Source organism: Sebastes umbrosus, chromosome 6 (genome assembly GCF_015220745.1).
Source record: "Sebastes umbrosus isolate fSebUmb1 chromosome 6, fSebUmb1.pri, whole genome shotgun sequence".
NCBI classification, from domain to species: Eukaryota; Metazoa; Chordata; class Actinopteri; order Perciformes; family Sebastidae; genus Sebastes; species Sebastes umbrosus.
This window is the reverse complement of record NC_051274.1, coordinates 26,478,232-26,505,104: the sequence shown is the minus strand read 5'-3', so window position 1 is coordinate 26,505,104 and position 26,873 is coordinate 26,478,232. Positions and strand designations below refer to the sequence as shown.

The window sequence follows — 26,873 nt, the reverse complement described above, 5'->3', positions numbered from 1 at the left end:
TAACAGAATGACTCCCTGGTAACCAAGAGTCTGGTTCACTTGTAATTGAACAGTGTGCACCGACTATAAAAGGGCAACACACTTAAATGAACAAAGTCATATTCTACAACTTTTTCTACAAACTTTCTTTTTTTTTAAGTAAATGAATGATTAAGTGTGATGACACCCTAAATTGGCAACATGATATGCATCAATTTCATTATGAATTCACTTTTATTAAAGCTGATAATTCAGTATCATTAAAATCTTAAGCATCTAATCTGTCAAACTGTTCTCAATATGTCAAACAACGTCTACACGGCCGTCCCTTATTTTGATGCCATTAATCTTATTGTAGGTGCAGAAAGGCAAGTTTACCCACTTCATAATGCGAGCATAAATCTTTATAAGTCATAATTATAGCAGTAGTTAAGTGGTTTCAACATTAACGATGGCTCCGTTGTAAAGATCTTGTTCTGTGATCGCTCCTTTTCTTTGTTTTCCATCACAGGTCTGTTGTTTCTGACGTCCAGTATGCCTGTTTAGTTTGGTAATATTGGTGTAAAATCCACTCGATGCTTAAGTGAACACAAAGCTCATGTGAAGTGTGTTGACACGTGTGTTTGTGTATGCTCTATCTTTCTGACGATCAGTTTTAGACCTTGAGAGTGAGGACATTTTTGGAAAGTAAGGACAGTTTGTTCGGTCTTCACTTCTTCAGAATGGCTTTTTTTAGTGTTAAAACTCGGTTCTGGTTAGAATTAGATTAAAGTTAGTGTAGACATGTAGTTGCGGTGGTCAAGGTTATGGTTAGAGGCTAGACGATGCATCATGACAACGGTTGTCCTCACAAGTATGTAGAAGGAATATAAAAGTGTGTGTGTGTGTGAGTGTTTCCATAATTAGCTGCAGAAATCTCAGTACTTCATCATGGGAATACTTCCTGGAATGTCCTCTCCCTGTGTGGAATATTGATCAGTACATTAGTGTGCTGCCACGACTGTGAGCGGCCAGACAAACGGTTCACTCACTGGAGTCACTCTGCATAAGAGCCTCCTCTCAATGACTAACAGTCAAGATAAATGTGAAACATACAGCGGGTGCCCCCTCTGCAGACCCGCTAATGTTACATTTCACTTATTGGCCTTCCTGCTATATTCCTCGTCATTATAAATCTGACATTTATTGTAACGTTGAGTCATTTTCATGGAGTAACTCTTCATGTGCATGTCTCATACTGTCAGGATGTCCTCAGTAAATTCAGCATTTACTGATTCTGCTGCTTTTTTTGAACAGCACGTCAATTCTTTTGTTCATTCAACAAATTTTTACTTGATATTGATTTATCTACTTGATTCTGAGTCTAAAACCAATTCCTTTGCTTATTTTAGTTTCCTCGTAGGCATCATAAAGATCTGATTCATATAAATTCCCACAATGGAAAGTAAAACATATTGTTCAAAGCATGTACACCAGACCTCTGAATCCCCAACCGCATCCCTGATTTGTTTAGCAATTCTTATAGATCCATTGGTGTGCCCACTGACGGCTGTTTCTTACCTTGTACGGCACGAAAATCCATCTTGTCAGGCTTCAAGTAATGCGTTTGTGTCTGGCAAGCCAGACCATTGGCCAATCAGCATCCTGTGAGGAGCTACAGGCGTGGCTTAGGTGTTTGTGACGATACGGAGAGGCGATTGTTTGTTCTAAAAAACAATGGTGGCTCCTGAAGAGGTTAGCGTAGCTGCAATAGAGTGCTATAGGAATGAGTCCTAAAACCCTGAAATGATTTAGCACTTTTAGTAGTTAAGGTTCCCTTGTCAGGAAGTTAATGTTTTTTTTTGGTTAGATTCCTGAAGTAAGGTCTGTGGTTAACACAAGCTTAAGATATTTTAACATTTTGCTCCACGAAATAAAATAAAATGGAAAAATCCCATTGGCTTTTTGTTGAGGGAACCAGGGCGATGCCAACTTCCTGATTGGTCTACAAAAATATGTCATCCCTGGAGCACTCTGTAGCATCAGTTATATCAGAACTGGAGAGTACTTCTTCATTGAAAGAAGAACAAAGAACGGCACTGAAGGATTTTCTTGATGGAAAAGATGTTTTCGCTTTTCTCCCGACTGACTTTGGCAAAAGGCTACATCAATAAAAGATAACGAAAGAAAATCAACCACAAAATTGGTGATGAGTGTGGACGTAAGCCGACTTACAGAAATAACAACTGTTAATGGCGTTGATTGGTTAGAGCAAAACAAAACAATATATCCCCACCTTCCAAGAAGAAATCTGCTGCTATGAACACAATGTCAGGCTGAATGAACGAAGTGAAACAAAATGCCAATTCAATTTGTTTATCAGGCTTTTTAAAGTAGTTGTTCTCATATCTCCATTCTCCTTGATTTATATTGTGCTATTATTGTTTTTTTGAAAAGCACTTTGTAACCTGGTACATTGTATTGCTCCATAAATAAATTCGACTCAAACTAAAAAGCATCTGTTCTTCTCTCCTGTCTCAATTTCCAACCCTCCACATTCATCTTCTCCTCATCCTCACCCTGCCTTTCTATGAACACTCCTTCTGTTTGTCCTCACTCCTCCACCTTGCCCTGAAAGGCTGCTGTTGATAGACAGGTCCATTAAGAGCTGTGAACATGTCCCTGTGTCGAGGTGCATATGGATTCTGCAGGTGCATGTGAAGCTGTGTAATGCACTACATGTCTGTGTGTATACAGTCTACGCATTAATGTGTGTGTAGCCTAGGAAGTGAGCCACTGAGGCCAGACCACAACACCAAACCACAAACATCGTCAAATGCCTGCGGTGGGCTTCATTTACTTTACATTATGTGTGACATTTCCAGCCACACTGAGCCAATTAAAGCTCATGGAAAGTTAATTCAACCTCACTTTGATGTAATAAAGGCACCTGTAACCACGTCGTACTTGTATTTCTATAATAGACCCCCCACTGTTTCTCCATAGTGAGTGAAATTGTCGTATGAAAAATCTCAGAAGCAGCTGTTATACTCTACCTAATCTCCTACTGTGCTGTTTCACTCTCCCACTGTTTTCCAGAGCTGCTGTTGATAGAAACAATTTCGCTGATACTGTCACAAAGACAAGGAGGAAAAAGGAGAAGAAGAAAAGGGATAAAAAAAAACAACAGAAAAAAAACACTTTTGCAGTGGCAGTGACGACGGTTGTCAATCTTGACATTCAGCTTCAAGCCCAGCAAACTGCGCGTGCAGATTTGGTGCATCATTTGGTGGGCGTGGCTCAGCAGAGTGATACTAGGCACAGAGAGAGAGGTGGAAGGTTTTGTATTGGAATAATGTTTCCTACAGCTTTAATACAATAGTTCATATTTCATTTTGTCACTTCTTGTGATGTGAAGTGTCCATATCTGATGCTTAGTGTCAAAAGGATGAAACTGTCCATGTTTTTGTAGGCTAACAAAGGGCCAACTTGGAGGGCTGAATAGGACAAAAAAAATAAAACTCGTGCAATTTTAGTTATAAGTTAAAAACGTTTCTTTATTAAAGGACCAGTGTGTCGTATTTAGGGCGCTCTATTGGCAGAAATGGAATATAATATTAATATGTATGTTTTCTTTAGTGTATAATCACCTGATAATAAGAATCCTTGTGTTTTCGTTACCTTAGAATGAGCCGTTTATTTCTACATAGGGAGCGGGTCCCCTCTGCATGGAGAGTCCGCCATGTTGCACCGCCATGTTTCTACAGTAGCCCAGAACGGACCAACCAAACACTGATATCTTTTCCTGCTTGGGTCGAAGTCGATAACGTTACTCGCTTCCGTCGCCACTGCTCTCTCTCTCTCTCTCTTACTTCACCACTCACATCCCACTGTTTGCCGACATTCTTCAACTGAAGTCGGGTATATCTATATTGGTTTCACCTGCAGCTTGAAGTACATAAACTATGAATTTTCAGTACTAATGTGGTGAGACTCAAGCCTCTTAGTGATACCAAGGTGGTGAGACTATCGGAGAAACCACTGTGAAATGGTTCTGATGGAGGGGTTTTACATACAGTATGTGGTATGTCCAGTATGTCCATTAAATCTCTCGAGGTGCCCTTGAATAAGGCATTTATCATCCATATGGTCCAGTGGAGCTGCCAGCAGTACAGGACTGTGGCTGGTTGCACCGGACAGTCTGAGGTTATGTATGATTGTGCAGCAGCATGGGGAAGGAACACTACATGTTCACCAAAACAACTCCCTGGAAATAGAGGCTTTTTCACAATTAAATGTAAATGTGAATGTTATTGGGTTGTAGTTTGAAGTTGTTTTTATTGTGCTGAGTGAAATAAGGTAAAATGTCTGCGAATTACACCTCAAGTTTTCTCCGTGAAACAGCGATAACACCTGTTCAGTACTTGTAGTGTATGGAGATCTATGACGTGAATATTTTATGTTGACAGCTGGTCGGCGTGTGTGTGTGAGTGTGTACTGCATGTGTGTGTGTGCTTTTGAGTGCGACTGGGTTTGTATCCATGTCACACTTTGCGTGCAACAGCCACAGGAAATAGCTCAAACTGTCATTGAGACCTAAAGTGTCAGACTTTTTTTTTGTCTTCTCGCCTGACGACAAAACGGTGGCTTCTTTTCAAAGGTTAGTGTGTGTGTGTGTATGTGTGTGCGTGTGTGTGTGTGTGCCTGTGTGTGTGTGTGTGTGTGTGTATGTGTGTGTGGTTTACAGGGAGAAAGTGAGATAAGGCCACCGATTAAAAGAGAAAGTGTAAAGAAGACGGTGTGCATACTGTTTGTATTATGCACCTGCACAACAATATTGTAAATTGAAACAAAACAAAACAGAAATGCATCAAAATCACTCAGTTATGTTTCGGAAACAAAACTACTTGGTTAAATGTAGTAAACACATCAAGATTTGGCTTAAAATAAGTGTGTTTGTAACGTAAATTAAGTTGCAGACGTAAATTAAGTCAACGTTGACTTCTGGTTTTACACGGGACACGAACAGCGTTCTCCTGGGTTAAAGTTCTGAGTTTATTTGGATCACAACAAGAAAATGACTTGCTTATTATTTCTTCTTCTTCTTCTTCTTATTATTATTGGGCCGTGTCTAGAAGGTAACCCGCAAATTGTGAAAACTCTCCCAAGACTCGCTGCCTTACCCTAAGTACTCGAGGTCAATGCCTAACCCTAAATAATCAAGATCAATGCCTAACCTTAAATATTCGAGGCCAATGCCTAACCTTAAATATTCAAGATCATAGCCTAACCTTAACTATTCAAGGTCAATGCCTAACCTTAAATATTCAAGGCCAATACCTAACCTTAACTATTCCAGGTCAATGCCTAACCTTAACCATCTCGCGAGATTTTCCCAAATTGTTGCTTACCTTCTAGACAGAACCTTATTATTGCTTGGCTCTATAAGTGCTGTATCCTGTGTAATTTAGGCCATTGAACACAGGATAACCACATAGACTACCAGGTTGCTCAGTTGACGTCTTATTAGATATTTTCTTAACTAGTAGAGAGTAGCAGAAAACCTAACAGGTATAGGGAGATGGAAGGAAGGGAGACCTCATAGATTTCTTCCTCTGCTGTTTAAATTCTTTGATTGGATCTCGGTTTTCTGTCCTCCCACCTCCTCTCCGGTCCTCTCTCTGTGTCTCCAGGCTAATTAACGACAAATTAGATTAGAGTCACAGTGAACTCTGCTCCGTGCAACTTCCACTCCTAGAGCTACATGATATGGGCTAAGTTTCATGCTCAGATATTGCAGTTGGTGTTCAGTTTTATTCATTAAATTGTTTTGCTCTCCACTCTGCTAATCTGTTAAAGACAGTAGATATAACACTGCAGAGATTCAATCAATAGGCAGTTTATGACATCTTTTAAACTTTCTTTCTTTGTGTGGCCTTCAGGACAGACTAAGTGTGTGTTTTAAGTTTACACTTTCAATATACTGTAAATAGGAAAAACAACTCAATGATGGAGAGATAAAGTCCTGATTAAGGAGTCCTACCCACTTCTTTTAATTGAAGGTGACAGTGACAGTCTCCAAGGAGTGCAGTACACAGACTCCACAGTGGTGCACCAAAGATGACAAAACAGGAAGTTGTAGATTATAACCTGATGTTTTAAATCTGCATATCTTAATAAAGTAGCTTCACATTGTTTAGTGGGACAGTACAACATATTACCCACAACATGTGTTGTGGTAATATACTCAGAATTTCTACTTGGACTCCTCAAGAAAGTCCAGCGTCTCTATTACTACAACAGTATTTGTCATTAAAGTAGAGTTAGTAATACTAGTATGTTTTAAGCTTTAAAAGTGCACTTTCATCAGTCTTTTTGAACGCATCATCGAATGCATTTCCCTATCCGTGTTTCAACATCTGTTCAACTATGTAACACTTGTAAACCTTGTGAAATTAATCAAATTTAAGTTTCTTCTTTGTGTGTGAGCGTGTGCAGCCTGGTCGCACGAAAAAGCGTATTAATGCCACGATAATGAGCAAAGCATTAAGCGTGCAGTAAGAACACCTCCGTGTAGATATGATACGATCAGAGCTAGTGACGTAGGATAATAAGCGCGACAGACCGCTTAAGGCGGATGGGTCCGACAAACACAAAACTTTTAACCAGGAGACCGGTGTTCGAGACCGGTGTTTTGTTTTGTAAGTCATGTTAGAGACGATTGGGACGTGTTTTTTTTAGTGACGTTTGTAACGTGTTTGTCTGTATGTTGTTTCCATATATATTTTACTTACCTCAACCTTGCGGACATTACCGTAGTGCTGTTGAGTGGCATACAAATGACACGTAAAGCGATGTACACATGACGCGAAAATCCTAAAATGCGTCCCCATGACACGCGGAATGTCCGTGAAAATGAATGCTAGTTATACGCCTTCCTGTGAGACCGGGTTTGTGTGTGTGTTTGAGACTCAATACTGACAGAGTTCAGCCTCTTGATGAACCTGACCTCGAAGTTAATGATTGTTGCAAGAGGAGCTCAGACCTGTGTGTGTGTGTGGGGGGGTGGATGAGTGAATAGAGAGGTGTCTGTACTGTCTGCAGAGAAATAAGAGTGAAAGAAAGGACAGAAATGTGATCGAGGAAATCAGAGTCCTGCAGGTTTGAGGAGAGCTGAGCTACTTAGGATAAGCTGGGGATGAGAGGCTGCAGTCATGATCTGCAGTATGTGTCTGTGTGTGGACTGGGGTGTGGAAAGCAGTATTTCTAGTCTTGGGTATAGGTATGTCTGTCGGTGTGCGTGTATGAATTTACATACTTGTTACATGTGTGAGTTGATTTGTGTGGGACCTGTTTGCTACCTTGTGTGACCCTTTGTATAGGGACTTTACAAGTATAGCTCATGAAACAGAAGTACTTATGACTATATCATATAATATGCTGTTCTCATACACCGTTCGTAGCTATATCTATGAAAAGTAATGCACTGTAATTCGTATATATTCCACAAAATCAATCGAATGTATGTAATCCACGTAGTCATGAACCAAGAAGTATAAAGAGTGACAAATGCCACGTAGTTAGGAGGTCGGGGTGAAAAAACACCTGACTTTCGTCCAGGAGACCGGTGTTCGTACCCCATGTGAAACCAAAAAGTCAAAGTTGATTTATTTGTCACGTAACTTCCGTAATTATTTTAACCCAAACCACGGTCATTTCCTAAACCTAACTAAGTAGTCTTGTTGTGCATTGATTGTATTCAATCAAATACAATTGTACAAAAACAGGCAGAAATAAGCTCAAATTTGCTTCTGCAGAAATTAGTTTTTCAGGGAAACCTTTTTAGTAGTTAGTGTGGAGTGCAGCAGAGTGCAGAGTCAGCATAATTTGAGATTGTCAGGGCTCATTTTCCTCCTTTCAGAAAAGACATTTGCAGCCACTTATTCGTGTAATAACTTCCACAGGCCTGAAAATTGCCCGAGCTGGCCGACATACCATATGCAAACTGACTGGTTTGTGAACCGTACACAGAAAGTAGTAAATGGGCTATAACTTGAGGTGACACCTCTACTCTAATGCTTAGAGGTACATAAGACACCTGTCAAAAGCTGTTGTTTGATAGGCTTATCGGTCTCCGTCAGAGCGGTGGTTTTCAACATGAGGCCTGAGGAAATTTTGGGGGTCAGATAATGGTGATTGTTCATAAACAAGGTCCTATATTGTCTGTCTGCATTTTGTGTCAGCCAGCAGGCTGGTGTTTTATTATGTGATCATTATTGAGCTCCTTCTGCAAACAGAAATACTGTGTCCCAATTCTTTACGACATAATGACTCCCCACTATTCTTTATTTTATGTTTTAGCCATAGAAATAGAATAGGAGTAGAACGGACATTACCATTCAAATCAACCTAGCAGGATGGTCAGTGTTGGCCGTTTTTATATGTATCGTTGCCATTGCAACCGTTGTGGGCCAACCTACCTATAAACTGACTTGCAGCGTCCATTTTACAAGTACTGTAAGAAAGAAAGTATGAATTTGCCTATAAGACGTAGATCTGGCTCTGTGACTACCCCCACTGCCGGCTTAGCGGCAAAGCAACACACTTGGTGTGTTGTCACCATAACAACTACCAACAATTTTCTTTTGTACTAGTCAAATTACCACGGCAGACAATGTCCGTTCTCCTCCTATTATATTTCTAGGGTTTTAGCAGTCAGTATATGAGACATGAATGTACTTCAGAACAAAACCGTGAAAGGAGAAATTAAAGTTTAATTCTAATAATTTAATACCGTTGGTGTTGTACTGGTGTTATTTATGCCGGCTCACTGTCACACTGTCATTGCTCACTGTGACACTTGAATAGAACAGAGCCATCTTTAATGTTATTAGTGTCACAAACCGGCTCAATTCATGCGACAAGGAGGGCAGACCAGTCAAGTTAAAGTGCCAATTAAGTGTTTTATTAGAAATAAACAAACAGAACTTTTTACAAAAGAACATTTGGTGTGGATGGCAAATGCATCAGTAGTGAGTGGAACGTATACGGATGAGTGAGGAATGTATATGTGCAACTGTTGCAGGCAGCAAAATATTCAACCAAACTAAAACCTGGGTGGTGTGGATCCTAGGAGAGATGGAGGTCTAAGCAGGTGTCACCAAATTAGAATAACAATCCTCCTGACTGCAGGCTCATGCAGGAGCATTTGTCCAGTCGGGTCGTAACATTACATTAGTAACACCTGGGCTTTTCCTACTATAACAAGTCAAAATGCCTGCAGTGGCAAAACTTCTTGACACAAACAGTTAATGTTAAAGATGTGAGCAAGCTAATGATAGCAAAGACCTGACAGGTGTCATATTCCACCACAGAGTTTAACTACAGCTACTACATTTTGGGCTTCAGAGCAAGTTTTCTTTGCATTTGCAGTTTAGATGTCTTTCATTTCCACACTTGTAGAACTCCTCTCCTGGGTTAGTTATCGCATTAACCTGCAGTTGTTACATTTCCCGTAGCTAAATGCTGCTTCATGGCCAACTTTCTTTTGAAAACAATATTTTTCATCTCAGTGAGACTCCCTGGTTAAAGGTTAAGTGAAAAAATAACTGAATAAAAATCTCTCCGTCTAAGTTTGGCTGGCTTTGTGCTGTTGCTCTGTGTGAGTGCACATATTATATCACCTGGGTGTATTATTACATTGCACTGACAGCGCTTCCTGTTGCACTCTGTTTAGAGGATATTTTGCTGAAAATGTTGGCTGGACTTAAAGGCAGGGTTGACGATGTTATCCAGTATACATGTTTACTTATATTGGTTGAAATGGTCTTTACACCCCGACAGCGATCCATTACTTATGAGCTCTGAAAAAGGACCAGAAAAGAGCCGTCATCTGTAGCTGCTGTAATCCTGTAAAAAACGTCGACCAATCACTGCCTTGCGGTCCGCTTGGAAAGAACCAATCAGATGCCTCTCTGCCTCCCTGCTCGTACACTACCCTTGGCGCGCACCAGCCTGAACTCAAAGCGTGTCATCGCCGGAAGTTTACTGGAGAATGGAAGAGAAAACTCAGCCAAAAGTAGCACTGCCGCGGTTACTCGTCATGAGGTAGCGTTGTTGAGTTGAGGTCCTCTCTCTGTTCTGTGTCTGTGAAGTAGTTACAATGCGGCGGTGCTCGTGCATGTGTGTGGGGGGCGTTGCATTGGAAGGAGCCCTGAGGGGATGCGGTGGGTTTAGACGGAGCTCCTGAGGCGATGCTACTTTCAAATTATGCTAGCTTTCCAACATCGTCAACCCTATCTTTAAGCCTATACGGTTACTCATGCTGCATACTACAAACGGAAACCAGAACGCTTCCGGTACCAAAATCTTGTGCTGTTTGCCTACAGATTCTACACGTGAATGTAGAATCTTTTTATAGAGATTACCCAAGGTAACCAAGGAACCGTTCACAGATTATCACAAAGTAAGTGGTACACAGGAAAGGCATGTTGCTATTGAATGTTGAACACTAAATATATAACTTCACTGCCGTGAGAAACACAAATGAAATTCCATTTACGTCCACTGTACTGGAGCATTAACATCCGAGATTGATATCTCAAAACCAAAACTATCTGTATAGCTGGATGCCACTTGAGTTAATTTGGTGAACTGACCCTTTAAACAGACCCTCAGCAACGTGAGTCTTCCTCACCTGTTAGCATCAGGACTCAGGTGTGTAAAGTGGAGTCAGTGGTTTTAACCACAGTGGAGCAGAAGTGGATATTCTGTGCTGCCGTACTGTTGATTAAGCTTGACATGATGAGAGCTGAAGAGCTGCCTGGATTAAAAAACTGCTGACTCCTCTCCCTCCACTGTTCACTCCCTCTCCATCTCCTCCCTGCTCTTTCCCGTCCCTCCATCCCTCGATTTATCCCTCATTCATTCAAGTGTCTCTTGTGATGTTGCTTATAAAGCAGAGGGATAGACAGGGACTCATTAAAATCAGCCCCCCCCCTCCTTCTCTTTCTCCCTATCTACCTCTCTTCATCTCCCTCTCGCCATCTTCATCAGATGTAATTATGGCAGCACAACGTGGGAGGAGCGTGCACAGCAAAAATTATACTTTCAAATCTCCTTCCGCTTCAGCTATTCAAAGAACGAGACCTACATTTTCAAGCTGATCAGAGGGAGAACAGAAAAACGGGGGTAAAGACGGAAAACAAGAAAAATGGGAAAGTGTAGGGGGGGATGTGTAGACGAGAGAAAACAGGGAGACGAGAAGCAGAGAGGAGAGGAAAGACAGCTACAAAGAGAATATGTTAAGGGGGAAAGGAGGATGTCAGGCTGTAGCAGTGGCTGTAGCCGCTGAGTTGACAGAACATGGGATCAGTAATTTTGTCAAGCTAGAAAATGCGAGACAGCAAAGCAGGCTGGGACAGCACAGTGGGAGGAAGTGCTTAGTTAGGGTACGTGACTGATGCAGACATTTTTCCCTTCAAATTCAAGGAGCCAACTTGTCCTTTGGCAAAAAAATCCAGGAGGGAGGGGGTTCAGTTGACAGCGGGCGGGGTGATACAGTACGTTTGCGCATTGCATTGTGGGAAGGAAAGGGGTTGGGAGAAACGCTTGAAACGTGCACAGATTTACTAGCGTTGCTCTGCTTGCAGAGGAGCTAAAATGGCACTATTTATGGCAGCTGGGTGACTGTGGAGGATGCAAAGCTACAGTAGGACAGACGGCACGAGAGCAGGTTGACACAGTTCAGACGGGGGAGCTGTGTGTTCTTTTCGCAGTCGGGAGAAATTAGAGAGGCAAGCAAGGTTCGGACTCGAGGGAGTATCAGCTCTCATCTGGAGGAAGAAGAGAAGGAAGGAGGAAGACATGGAGAAGAGGAGGAGGAGGGGTGATGTTTTTATTTTTATTTTTAGATGCTGAGGGGTGTTTCGTAATCATTTCATTTGACTGTGTGTGTGTCTGTTATTATGTGTCTCGCTTGTGTCACTTGATGTGTATACCTGTGTACCCGTCTGGATTTATGTGTCTGCGAGAGATGGAATGCTTTTTCACTCAGGTTGCGGTTTCGGCTCAGCAATCATTCAACGCTGCAGTCAATTTGTGGTTGATTTACCTCTCTCTCCCTCTATTTCTGGTTGATTACAACTATTCTCTCTGCACTTCTGTTTTCCACGGGGAGAGAGATGGACCATGTTCTATGTGTAGCCATCCAAATGCACTTTCTCTATCATCTGCAGCTTTGAAGTTGGCTGAATGAATACAGTGTCCATGTAGTTTCGATGAGATACTGGTGATATTTAAAGTAATCTATGGCAATCAGCTTTGAAAGGGATCATACTGTCTATACTGTCGTCTATCTTCATAAATTCTCGTTCTTTTCCTCCTTATTTTTGGTTTCATTTGCTTTGACTTTTCTTACATTGCTAACGCAAACAGCAGCCATAACCTCTTCAACCTCACTGACCCAGTCAGTGAAAACACATGTTGTGCTGCCAGGCATTGCTCAAACCCACTGCTACTTATTTTAAATTCCAGTGGAGATCTCAAGGATAACAAATACGTCACACGAAATTTGGTGAATTATCATGCACAGTACGTCTAGAATATTTCCATTTTGATGGATTGGTACAGACATAAAAAAACTGCTTTTAAATATTTCACTCGGTAAAGAGATATTTAGCTTGGAACAAGCTGAAACAGAATATATGTGTGACAAACTGAAATGATTTTTTTTTTCCCAGATGAAGGTTAAAATAACATTAAACCCATCTGTTCTCTGTCTGCAGGTCCAGGAGTGGCTGTGTCTCAATTGTCAGATGCAGAGAGCTCTTGGCATTGATATGACCACGCCTCGCTCTAAGAGCCAACAGCAGATTCACTCCCCGTCCCACCAAGCCAAACCCATCGTCCAGCCTCAGCAGCCCGCACCTCAGCCAACAAAGCCGGCAGCAGCAGTACAGCCCAAACCTTTGGCACAGAGTCAGCCCTCCCAGCGGCAGCAACAGCAACAGCAACAGCAACAGCAACAGCAACAGCAACAGCAACAGCAACAGCAACAGCAGCCGCAGCCGCAGCCTCAGTCTCAGTCTCAACCCTACGGCCAGGCTCAACCCTACTCCCAGTCGCAGCCATACTCCCAGTCGCAGCCATACTCCCAGGCGCAGCAGTATCCCCAGTCTCAGCCACAGTCGTTCCCTGCGTCCAAGCCAGGGCCCCAGCCTCAGCCTCATACCTCCCCAGGCTTGCAGAGACACCCAGGCCCTAGCGGCCCTCAGACTCAGACAGGGTCCTTTCAGCAGGGCATGAGGTCCGACCCGTACTCCCAGAGAGGTCCCGGAGCTCCAGGAGCTGTTGGAGGTCCTACAGGAGGCCTCAACCAGCCTGGAGGTCCACGGATTCCCCACCCTGGCGCTGTGCCCCTCCCCGGCTTGACAAAGGCTCCGTCCCAGCCCGATTTGGGTCGCGGTTCCCCGATGCATCAGTCTATGGCGCGGCACCATGACCAGACCAGAAGCGCTGGCTCCTCCCCGGCCCACAGACCTCAGAGTCAGGCCCCTCCTCCCGCCCAGGACGGCCTGACCAAACTGTTTGGCTTCGGGGCATCGCTGCTCAATCAGGCGAGTACCCTGATCAATGTTGACCCTCTACCCACTGCCTCCACCCAGCCGAGCCCTGCACGAGGCAAGGTGGTGTTCAGTAATGCACCTCCTGACAGCAAGCAGCAACAACAAGGGGCCCCTGGCACCAAGCCATTCGGTATGGGGGGCCCTCACGCTCCAACTCAAATGGGTGGCCCTCACGCTCCAACTCAAATGGGTGGCCCTCACGGTCCAACTCAAATGGGTGGCCCTCATGTGCCGGGCCAAATGGGTGGCCCTCATGCGTTGAGCCAAATGGGTGGCCCTCATGCGCAGAGCCAAATGGGGGGCCCTCATGCGCAGAGCCAAATGGGTGGCCCTCATGCGCAGAGCCAAATGGGGGGCCCTCATGCGCAGAGCCAGATGGGTGGCCCTCATGCGCAGAGCCAAATGGGAGGCCCTTATCCAACAAGTCAAATGGGGGGTACTCATGCGCAGAGCCACATGGGAGGACCTTATCCATCGGGCCAAATGGGGGGTCCTCATACGCAGAGCCAAATGGGAGGACCTTATTCATCGAGCCAAATGGGAGGTCCCCACATGGGAGGTCCCCACATGGGTGGACCAACCCAAAAGCAGCAGACCACGCCACATCAACAAGGAATGCCGCAACAGCAGTCGCCCGCGCATCATCAAAAAGGGCAACAACATCAGCAATCACCTGCTCATCAGCAAAAAGCGCCGCAGAAGCAGGAGCCCGTGGCGGCCCCAGCGCCTACTCCAGAGCCCGCAAAGCCTAAAGTGAACTGTCCTCTTTGTAAAACGGAACTGAACATCGGCAGCTCCGACCCGCCCAACTACAACTCCTGTACGCAGTGTCACAGCCAAGTGTGTAACCTGTGCGGCTTCAACCCCACACCACATCTGGTGGAGGTAAGAGGAGTGTTACACATACATGCAGTACATTGTACACACAAAGCCTCTCACACACACAGATAAATGCATATATGTATTACAGCAAGCGAATCATGTTATTGTTGAACAGAGTGCTGTTTTAAATGGACAAATTGTGGGGGTAAAACTACTTTCCACAGATGCAAAAAAAACGAAAATATAATGTCAGTTTGGGTAGCTATGTTGCCCAATTTTACCGATTGTCCTGTTGCTTTCATGTTCCTAATCCTCACAGAAAGATGCTTGAGATCATGAAAGCCTGTTCTTGACCCGGTAACATCCCCTCTAATTAACACACACAGGAAGCAAAAGCGACAAGCTAGCAGTTAGCCATTTTTTCCGGGAGAACCACTCCACATTAAATCTGATTAGTTTTACCAGTGGTATGGTTTATAACAATATAACACCGAGGTGTTTAATCCTAACGTTTTTCTTCAAAAGGCAAACTTTCAAATTTGTGCTGTAGAAGATAATCCACATCGTTCATGGTGGCCATACTTACTATCTTCTTTACAAGAAATGCTAACTTCTGCTAACTACGAGCAAATGACGACAACAGTTCTTGGCAAATACCCAATCAAATTGCAGCGGGGCAACAGGCAATTAGCTGCACGTGGCATCAAATTTGATAAGGTAGAAACTAGCGGCTAGCACGGCTCCAAATCTTGAGCAGTATGTGTCTGGTATTAGTAAGAACAGAAGAAAAAAATCACCGGCACTCACAGATAAAGGGGATTTCTTAGTTCATTCTGGGCAGAAAAAACAAAACAACGCATTTCAGCTATAAACCATCATCAGCGTCCATTGGCACTTTCATTGCTGAAGGCTTTGGGCATGCGTACTGTTGTTTTCCCACACTTGGTCCACTTGACATTGTGAGCTCGGGAGCTCGCGCATTTTAAACACCATTTTAAAGTATTATATCCAGCTACTGACCTTAAATAATAATAAATACAGCAGCAACCATTAACAACATATATTAATCCAGAATTATATTAATTTCTAAGTGCCACTAAAACCACATATTTTTCTTTTGCCAGCTGGTGGGACTTTGTCCTAAATGTCTCATCGCCTCTCATCTTACACATATATTGAAGAACAAGAATTGTAAACGCACATGCACATTCAGAATCATCTCCTCCCAGACAATCGATACCATTCAGAACAAATAGAAAATGCTATTCATTCCACTGTTGGACTTCTTCCACTTCACCGTGTGGATGCAGTTACACCTGGACGTCTCATATTTCCTCTGAGGAATTCACTGATTCATCATCAGTGTTTATAGGAATGTATTTAATTTCAGATTGTCTCTTTTTTTGTTCTTTTGCAAAGTCTCTTTTTCTCTTTCTGTCCTTGTGTGATAGCTGTAAGTTGTCCGTTAGTTTTCTCTCTCTCTTTCTGACTACATCTCTGCCCCCTCCATACCTCCGGCTCTGTCTGTCCTCTTATTAAATCCTGCTTTTATTCACAATTTTTCATTACTTTAGTCTTCCACTAGCTTTCCTATCTCTCGCTTTAATACTTAACTCCCCAGTTTTTTTATTATCTATGGGTATTATGCGGTATACGTACCCATACATCTGTGTACATGTACCTTGCACCTCAGTACATGGATCTAGCTAAGCTTTACCCTTGTTAATTTAATTAGTAATTCAAATGAATTAATATAATTCATTTTTAAGTAATTAAAAATACCTGTCATTCTCACATTTTTCCTGAAAATATGAACATTTAATCGACTTGGCGTGTGTATTTCTAATTGTCGAATGTGAAGTTGTTTAGATTAGCAGTTCTCGAGAAAGCTGTAAGCTTCAATACCGGAGGCCAAGTAACCGGGCCGTTCCAAACAGGCACGTTTTGAACGAACATTGAACTAGTTAGCTGTAAAATGAATAAAGCCTCGATTTGACTTATTTCAAAAGAGGCTAAATAAGCTTTTATATTTTAATGGATTCTCCATGACCGCGGTCCAATGGTCCATAAGAGGAGAGTAAAGAAAGAGCATGAAGGAAAGATGAAAGGTTAAATAAAAAGGCCAATAAACTGAGCTGGACATACAATGAGCAAGAAATGGAGATAGATGAGGGGAAGGGAGAGTGGAAGGTCATGAAAAGGCAACAGATGGAGGAAAGAGAGATATAAAAATAAAGATAAAGACTGTAGACCAAGCAAGGGCAAAAAGGCAAAGGATGAGAGAGAAGTTGAATCACAAAACACAGACATCTTTTTCAGTTATGCTTTCTTTCTTCCCTCCAAAGTGATTCTGCTCATGCCACAATGAAACGAGCGTAAAGGCCGACTGCTCTCTCACCTCCCCTTTATCGATCCAGACGCAGGCTCAGAGGCAAGGGTTGAATTGGAATTTGCTATGTGGGGGGGCTCTGTGGTTTTGGTAGGGGGGCGGTCCATTATTTACATTCAAAGTACACTTTCAAATAACTTTAAATATGTATCACATAAACTACTTTACAGATGAATTAGGAATTAATCTGAATGTGAAGAGAGGAAGCAACAGAAAAGGAAAGAAAGTTAGAAAGGGAAGAAGAAAATAAAACATTCATGATGTATGTCATAGAGATTATGGAAGAAAATTGAGTATGTAGGGAAGAAATGGAGATGTACAGTATGTAAAGAAGGAAGAAAGGAAGGGTCTTAAGGAGCATAGGCATACAGCAGGGAAGTCAAAGAACAGAAGAAGGTCAACATGAAAGAGGTATATATGGATACAGGAAAGGAAGGAATGAAGCGTAGAGGGAAAACAATTTTAAAGAGAAGAAACCGATGAAAGAAAAGACAGAAAGAAGAAGCAAGGATGCGTGTAAATCAGTCAGTCAGTCAGGCAGATTGAGAATGACTCGTGTTGTATTTACTTTGAGGCAGCGTGACGCCTTCAGGGTCTCTGGGGAGTACGGTTGTTCATAGTACTGTACTCTAATGTACTATCACTGCCTCAAGATAGACCTAGAGATAATACACAGGGTTATATATAAGTTCTACTACCATGTACGGCGCAGTGATGAATGTACACACGCAGGGCAAAGAGATTCAAAATGTTATTTAGACCGTGAGAAATCAACGCCATTAACTGTCACACACATGCCATTATAAAAAAAGACATATTATGTGAAGAGTGTATGTGCATGTATGTGTCTGTGTAAAAGGCCTGCAGGTCTCCAGAAGACGTGAATGAAACAGAAAATAGACAGAAGGAAGACAGGAGAGAGAGAGAAATGTTAAAGGGATTAAAAAACTGAATATAATGACCAGCAGAAAAAAATTTAAAATTGCTTTCAGTTAGAGAAAAGATGATGATGACGCAGTGTTTTTATTAACTACCACTAACTTTAAAGTTCTAGTCAAGCCAGGAAAATAAGGTGATTAGGACAGTAGAAGATGGAGACCATACAAAAAGACGATGAAGGAGAGACATATAGAATAAGGAGGCAAAGGAAGAACAAGAAAGGGTTAGACATTTAAGGGAGAAAAAGTCGTAGAAAGCGATGAAGAGGAAGTCACAATTAAATGAGATGGATGAAGAGACATTCAGAGAAACGCAGATGAATTAAAAGACCAATTTAAAGTGAGATGAAGAGCGAAGGAGCGGCGGAAACAGATGGAAAGAGAAATGGATAGAGGCTGAAGGGAAACCAGACATGTAGAGCTGAATCACGTGCAGCCTTCGGTCCAGAGGGAAGACAGGCAATAACACACACACACACACACACAGACAGTGTATACTGTAAGTAGAACAGTAGAGAAAAAAATCAAGTGAGGGAAGTAAAGAGCGGGGAAGATGACGTCAAAGGAGTGATGAGATCACAGAAGCACATTTTTTGCTGAGGAGGTTTGACAGATAGAGGGCAGTTCAGATTATTGAATTATAAAAGGCCTTCATTTTTAGCCACGCTAGCGTTGGTGCTGTGGGGAGGGCAATGACGGTCTGTTGGTCCATCCACCACTTTGGTTCAGACATCCCCATTTCCCATTTATGAAGTTGACGTTTTAGTTTTTTATTGAAATATTTCGACAACTATTGATTGGGTTGTTGTAAAACTTGGTATAAATATTCATATGTTTGGCAGTCCTGTGACTTGTCATCTACGCCAGTACCTGCAGAGCTAATGACATTCACAACAGCCTCAGCTGTATTTTGTGTTTAGTGCTAATTAGCAAATGTTAGCATGTTAACATGCTACACTGAAATGGTAAACATGGTAAACATTATACCTGCTTAACATTTGCACCTGACATTGTAAGTATGTTAGCAATGTTGATGGTAGCATTTAGCTCAAAGTACCACTGTAACAAGTAGTCACACTACAAGTGACACAGCAACACGCTAAAAGTAATTTTCAATGGAGGCCGGTGACATGAAGCTATATACTGACACCCAACACTTGTCGCTGCATGACGGGCGTAACACACTACAATTAAAGTTGAGCTGGTCTCAATTTTATTCAGCGTTCCAATGACGCGGTGAAGCATCAACCAATCATATGTTTTTGTTTCACCCTGTTTCGTTCCATCTACAAAAATGCCGTTAGCCAGTTCTCAGTGCTATTTAAAGACGAGCGCTTGAGCAATACTTCAACGGCCACTCTGCGATAATATAGCAGGCCACACTTGGACGTTTTGTTGCTTTTGTCGCTTGTAGCTTAAAAGGGCAGTGTGTAGGATCTTGCGGCATCTAGCAATGAGGATGCAGATTGCAACCAACTGAAATTTCTCCCGTGTGCCAAACGTTTAGAAGAACATGAAAAAGCAATAACGCGAATGGCCCTATCAAGAGTCAATGATTGGTTTGTCCATTCTGGGCTACTGTAGAAACATGGCGGACTCCGCACCGTATGTAGATATAAACGGCTCATTCTAAGGTTAACGAAAACACATGATTCTTATTATCAGGTGATTATACACTAAAGAAAACATACTTATGTATTACATATACATATACTAGTATTATATTCCATTTCTGCTAATAGATCCCTGTTACATCCTGTTCCTTTAAGTACAGCCTCACAGAGCTGCTATCATGGCTATATATTCTTAGTCTAATTATATAGCTTATATAGTTTCACACTGTGGTAGCAGATAAATATCAATCATTTAAGTCCTACGTCATCTCAATAGTGACATTTTGATGCAATAAGTTCTTCTTTTCTCTCTGCCTTAGTATGTTGTGCTCAGTAAGCTCGCTAACCACACATGCAAACTTATCCATGTACCATGCCATGAATGAATGCACATATTTTCCAAACAAATATATCTCATTTCTAAATGAATGCAAATGTACTAATATGCTAATGTGCTAATATTCTAAGTCCTTTGTCAGAGGATAACGTTGTCTACTTTCAGTATTTTATTTGAACAGGTCACTCCTGTCTTCACCATGCACTAGAATATACACTGTGACAGAATACCTCCTTCTGCCTTTACTGAAAAATGAATGTGTTTGACAAGGCGGTGCAGATGAGGGTTAGTGTTTAAACGCTGTGCCATAGAGGAACACGGAGGGTTGCGCTCGCTTGATTAATCAATAATTCAGCAACGTTTTTTTTAAAATATAAATAGCAGGAGGGATGAAATATGTAAGGGGTAGGCAGTGTCTCCTGGAATAGAAAAGTAAAAAGTCACCAAGTTTATCCCGTCCCATCTGTCCTCTCTGCTTCTCTACTTTATGCCTGCCTCCCATAGATGTTTCTTTCATCCCTTCTTTCCTTCCCTTTTCCAAATAGCATTTATTCTTTCTACTTTAGTCTGCTCAGTCTTTCTTTTATCAGTCCTGTCTAATCTAATGGAGCTTGAAAGAAACAGGGAGTGTCTGAGAAACTGTGGTATATGTTATGTATATTCAACCCGGTCTCACAGGAAGGCGTATAAATAGCACGACATTACAATTAGATTCCGCATGTCATGAGAACACATTGTAGGCTTTTGGCGTGTCATTTGTACCCCGCTTTTATCGTGTCATTTTGAATGCCTTGCAACAAAACTAAGGTAACATCCACAGCTATGTTTAGGCAACAAAACCACTTAATTAGGTTTAGGGAAAACGTCATGGTTGGGCTTAAAATAAGTACGTAAACTAAGTAAAATATGTACTTAAACAACATAACTACAGAAAACACGTTACAAACGTTACTAGAAAACATGTGACAAACATCACTAATGTAACTTACAAAACAAAACAATAGTCTCTAACACCAGTCTCCTGGTTAAAAGTTGTGTGTTGGACCCGTCCACCTCTCCTCCCACCAGCTATAAGTGGTCTTTCTCACTCTTTATTTTATGTCACTAACTCTGAGCGTAGCATATTTACGTGGATGTGTTTACATTCCAGTCAGTACTACATGGTGCACAAATGACACGCCAAAAGCAGTTCTTATTGCATGCTCTTGTGCATAGAGTAGTGGAGGTATGACGTTTTGTACACCAAACAGGAAGTTAGCATCGCCATGGTTTTGGATTATTGCAGAATCAAATCACAAGGCTGTAAGGGCGGACAAGACAGCGTTATTACATTTGGTAGTCTCATTTAGCCACTTGTTAACAACCGCCTTTTTGACGACAAGTAAATGCTTCAAAATTCACGAGTGGGGTATTTACTGATGCATTTTATGTCGTAGAACAAAACGTTAAAATCTCTTCCGCTTATGTTAACCACAGACCTTATTTCAGGCATCTAACTAAAAACCCATTGACGTCCAGACGAGTGAACTGGAAGTGCTAAAATACTAACTAATTTCCAGGTTTTAGGGCTCATTCCTGCACCTCTCTATTGTGTCATTCATACGCCTTTTTGTGCAAATGGGCTGGTATATTAATGTGAAAGTCTGAGCTCAGACTTCAACATGAAAACATATTAAACAGAATAACTCAGCGTCTGGTGAAACAGCCTCCTCATGAAGGTCTGAATGATGATGACACACCATGACACACCATGACACACACACACACACACACACACACACACACACACACACACACACATTACACTTACACTGTATAATCAGGTGCTAGTGAATGAGTGAATGAGGCCATTTCTCTGTCCAGTCTGTCATTCAAGCTTTCACAGCTGTCATCACTGCTGTCGGAACAATTATTAGGATTACTGCACCCAGTCCACCTGGATGTGTGTCTAAATGTGTGTGTGTGTGAGTCTGCACATCTGAGGGAAACTGATTAGGGATTGTGACATTTAATCTGCATTGGTGTGCCTGTGCACATGAGGTGTGCGTTTGTGTGTGTGTGTGTGTGTGTGTGTGTGTGTGTGTGTGTGTGCGTGCTAACATTATATGAGTATGATTCCAGTTGAGAGGCTGGATCCTGCGAAGGACACCGCCAGTGCCACAGTGGCCAAAAGGTTAACACGGGTAATTTAAAGAGTGTGTATTTAATTATGTGTGTGTAAATGCGTGTGAAGTTCCCAAAGCACTGATTGGTCACTCTAAAGGTCATCCCTGCATCTAGCTGCTCTCTGCTGTGCTCACTTACTGTTTCCCCTGCCTTCTATTCCACTAGGGGGGGAAATAAATAAAACAATAACAACCTGTAAATTGATGAGCAGAGGGGCCGAACACCCAGAGAGGAATAAACTAATGGAGCGAGGAAACAGCAAGAAGAACATTTAAGACAGAAGCTGCATAATGTTCCATAAACTGTGTGACATTTAGTCAACACCAAACACATAAATGCCATAAACTAACATCTGCAACTGCAAGATGGTGACCAAGGCTGATTTACATTTACATGGTCAGAGAACAAAACTCTCTCTGTCACACACACACACACACACAGTGTGACTAAATAGATTCTAGCCTTCCTCATCATCAGCTTGTGATGTCCAAGTCACAATAATCCACATCACTGTGGTTCTCCAGTCAATTTAACAACCCGTGTGCACACTTGCGTGCCTTTCCAACAGCGGACCTCGGCGTTGTTACAAATTAGGGTTGGACGATATGTTTAAATATTCCAACCAGCCATTGTCAGCCCAAAAACCGGCGATTATCCATATATTTGAATAGGTGTGAGCATGGCACGGTGTATATGCCCTTCCCCCGCTGTCATAGTTTCAGCGTGGAGACACACTTCATTTAAACTCGACAGAAACCCAACTAGGGCTTCAACTAGCGATTATATTCATTGTCAATTAATCTGTCAGTTGTTTTCTAGATTAATCGATTAGTTGTTTGGTCTATAAAATGGTGAAAAATGTCGATCAGTGTTTCCTAAAGCCCAAGATGACGTCCTCAAATGTCAAAGAAATTCAGTTTACTGTCATAGAGGAGTAAAGAAACCAGAAAATATTCACATTTAAGAAGCTGAAATCAGAGATTTAGACTTTTTTTTCCTTATAAAATTACTCAAACCAATTAATTGATTATCAAAATAGTTGGCAAGTAATTTAATAGTTGACAGCTAATCGATTAATCGATTAATCGTTGCAGCTCTACACAAAATAAAACTCACCAAAACTGTCTTGGTTAATCTTTCCAACAATCGGCAACTGTGGTTTGGTAAAAATATACCCTCATTGCACAGAGTTAGATGTGGAAATATGCCGGCTGTGCATGTGGTTTTACCCCGCTGTCTCTCTTCAGCAGCTGAGCGGCTCTTATTCTTCAGAGGCAAACCATGAAATTAGCAAATTAAAATGACATACATCACCCAAATAATTGCCCCAAAAAAAACAACCAACGATGTACTCAGTCAATCGCCAATAGCCAATATATTCGTCCAATTGCCCAACATTCACCAACAGTGAACCGCCGAGCAATTTTGACCCTCTTATAAAAGTATTACAATTTTAGCCAAGTACAAAATTAGATGTAATCCACAGGATAAAGGTAGTCCTATTTGAAATCCATACTACTCTATTTCATTTTTGAATGACTCTATATAGTGGTCCACACTTGGTCAGTGTAGAATGATAGTCCACTGTTGGTAATGTGGGAATATGTGTATGTGTGTGTGTTTGTGAAATCCTCCAGTCTGTTCAGCTGTGCTGGTCAGCATCTCCGGATAGTACAGACAGAAAGGAGCAGATGTCACATTGTGCAAGACTCCCATCCACTCACCAGCCCCATACACACTTAGACACACACAAAACATTGCACTACCCCTTCATCTGTACGTGTTTGGTTCCTTCTATTTGTTTTGCAGCCTGATCTCAAACAAATGCGTGAAATGACCACGACCCCTTAACAGTGCATTACGTGGCGGCACAGAATGTTTTAAATTACGTGTTGGCACCACAGAAACAATGCCACGTAATTTCACACCACCATGTACATTTCATGTATTTCCGTGAGATCACCTTGGTTTGTTGGATATTTCCCACAAGTTATTATATATATTTATTACACGGTTTTGTTGAATACTTGATTCTGATTGGTCAATCACTGCGTTCTACGGTCTGTTATTTCTTTATAGCAGACCGTTGCTATGTACATAACAGACCGTTGCTATGGACGCAGTTCTGATGTCGGACTCTGGAGGACCATTTTTGTGTCAAATTATTAACTTCTTAAGTAAGTATTCGTGTAAAAAGCGAGAAAATGTACAACAGGATGCAAAACCCTGTCAGGTTTTATTTCACAACAATGACCGACTCGCTGTACATTATCCCTTACATATATATGGTTTGACACAGTATATAATGTTGTGAATGTGTACAATAGTGCTATATAAATGAAATATCTTTATTATTAGTAGTAGTGTTCTCGTTTTCTCTCTCCTTCCCTCTATTCTACAGCTTTCTTTGTGTTCACTGACTCTCTGGTTTCCAATTTAGTATTTTTCCCCAAAGATGTGTAGATGATTGTTACTGTTCAAATCATAGAGACGTGAATATGCAAAAATTATCAAACCACCAATCAATAGGAAATGACTACTGTACCCCCCTCATGAATATTCATGAGTCTTACAAGGGAGACTGATTATACTGCAGTTTTAAACGGGTGAAAACTACATTTTTGCCGATGAAAATAGTCCAAAAATCTAAGAATAAGTACATCAGTATTGGCCTTCATGAATTCGTATAAGTCCAAAAGCCATGCACTAAAAACGAGAGCCAGAAACGAGGAGAGTTGACAAGGAGAGAGGAGTCAAAGGAAGGAAATAAGGATGGAGTGAGTCATGCTTCTCTATTTAGAAAGAAATCAGAACAAAAATAGAGAGCAGCAGCAGCGACAGAGCTCCTAATGGACGTACGGTCCGCTCCTGCACTTCAGGACATCGCACTACAATTAATAATACAACGGCTCGCCATCCCTTCCTCTCCTCCTCCTCTCCTCCTTCTCTCCTCTTTCTCCTCTCCTTGCTTCCGTCCACCCGCCTCCTCTCCATCTGTTCCTTTCATCTTTTCCTCTCTCTGCCTCCTTTTTCATCCTCTCTCTTCCACCCTGATTTTCCCAGGTGGGATTCAAACTGGCAACTTTCTGATCACCGTCCTGCTTCGAGTGTAAATATAGCCCTCCCACAGTCTACATCTCCTCCTCCTTCTCTCTCTGTGTCTATTTTCTTCCTCCTCTCTTTTTCACAAATCATCTTCCTTTGTCCTCTTTTGTTCTCACATTTTTGCAGGAAACTTGTTCATTTCAGCCTCTTTTCCATTTACTTGTTCTTAGTTCTTCCACTGCTTACTCTCTCCCTCTCTCTCTCTCTCTCTCTCTCTCTTTCTCTCTCGCTCTCTCTCTCTCTCTCTCTCTCTCTCTCTCTCTCTCTCTCTCTCAGAGCTCTTGGTTTATTTAGTACACCAAACTCATTTTGCTTTTTTAAGAATTCATACAATATGCATTGAGAAACCTGCAAGACCAGTAACTTTTTCTCTGCATGTGTTGTTGGCTTTTTTTCTACATTTCATCTCAGCCAGTTTCTTATCAAATTAGTTGTGATTGAAATCACGAAGCAGTCATGAAAAAGATAACCATCTGGTGGTGTTAGCTCTCCTCACTGAGGTGGATGCGTTAGTTTCCGAAGGGCACTGAACTTGTAAAAGTGGTAATTTAGCATATTCGTGATTGGAAATCTTGTCTCCATTTGCAAGGTATTCAACTGGTTGGTATTTGTTTAGGAGATATTTTATCTAAATTCATTTTCACAAACAGGGATAATATTTTTGTCTCAGAAAATACGCAGACAACTATTATATTTTGCACATTTTATATAAATACATTATATAAAACACATTGATATCACCAGATGAGCCACCGTCAACGTTGGATCTAACGGTACGTTATCTACCCGGCGAGCTGTGACAACACTGTATGGCCCCACTGATGTGTGTTCTCACCATAACAACTAACAACAATCGTCATTTTCTATTGTACTAGTCAAATGACCTCGGAAAATAGTTCGATATCCGTTCTATTCCTATTCTATTTCTATGGTTTTACAGCTGGGAAATGAAGGCAGATGCCACAATTCCTTTCGGGTAAAGCTTCAATACGTATGTGAACTGCTAATGTGTGCCAGTCATTTAGACTGCTGTTTCTCAAACTATAAAACGTGACCCCAAATACTTTCCAACCGATCCTTGACATGACACTGATGTACTGGGCTCCGTGAAGGAGATCAAACTGATTCAATGTGATGCCCAAATTAAGGAACGCCTTTAATATTTGAATGAATCTTGAACATTTTCGTTGACTATTTGATGTTAATGACCTAAAACTTCTGTGCCCTGAATCTGTCAAGTCCATAAAATATCTTAAAATGACAGTTTCACCTAAAGCGGCCGCACCTATCTCAAACCATATATGTACCATATATCCTCCTCAAAACCTTTTTTTACCCACATCTCCCGTGCAGACTTCAGACTCTCTCACTCTACTCAGTGCTGTGCTGACGTCTTCGCCGAGCATCGCGTGCTAACTTGTCTTCTCACTGTTGGTTCTTTAAATACCTGCAGATGACAAGAACTGCAACTGTCATTTAAAGATGTTTCTGTTAGTGTGATGAGACCGAAGACGGATGAAGACCTGCCTCTTATTCATTTGTTGTGACATAAACTCAAAAGTTAAACTCACAGTTATTGTTATTTTATTGTTCCTAAAATACTGTTAGTGCGGAAAAGACAAATGTAAAATAATCCTTTAACCTCTTTGTGACGTAAATCAAGCGCTCCCAGTCTGATGAAGTCTTCTGAGGTTGCTTCATTTATCCACCCTCATTCTTTGAAACACACAAACACAGCAGTCTTTATTTATGATGGAGTTGTTTTGGGATGTTTTCCACTTCACCTCAACCCCCTCTGATCACTCCTCTTCTCCGCCTGTCCTCTGTCTTCACCTCCATTCACTCCTCTTTGTCACCCCTCTCCTCCTCTGCCTTTCATTTCTTCTATTATTTTCTTCTCCAGAATCACTCCCTCCTCCT

The 26,873-nt window shown here is 41.7% G+C and overlaps 1 protein-coding gene and 1 long non-coding RNA gene across 5 annotated transcripts in view; one reads left to right on the top strand and one right to left on the bottom strand.

The window, feature by feature from the left end:
* The window catches only part of LOC119489422, a 22,677-nt gene extending 4,286 nt beyond the window's left edge, over nt 1–18,391 (bottom strand). The window contains exons 1-2 of the long non-coding RNA XR_005207176.1: nt 16,612–18,391; nt 9,134–9,137 (exon numbers count right to left, since the gene is read on the bottom strand). This is a non-coding gene — a long non-coding RNA (uncharacterized LOC119489422). The remainder of the gene's footprint in view (nt 1–9,133; nt 9,138–16,611) is intronic.
* Nucleotides 1–26,873, top strand: part of bsna (bassoon presynaptic cytomatrix protein a) — a 184,465-nt gene that overhangs the window by 64,921 nt on the left and 92,671 nt on the right. For 3 of the 4 annotated variants that reach the window (XM_037771811.1, XM_037771814.1, XM_037771810.1), the window contains exon 3: nt 12,744–14,468. In XM_037771811.1, the coding sequence (XP_037627739.1) occupies nt 12,744–14,468 (1,725 nt within the window). Of the gene's footprint in view, nt 1–11,547; nt 11,846–12,743; nt 14,469–26,873 lie in introns of those variants that run through there. The other variant, XM_037771815.1, reaches the window with a different exon arrangement.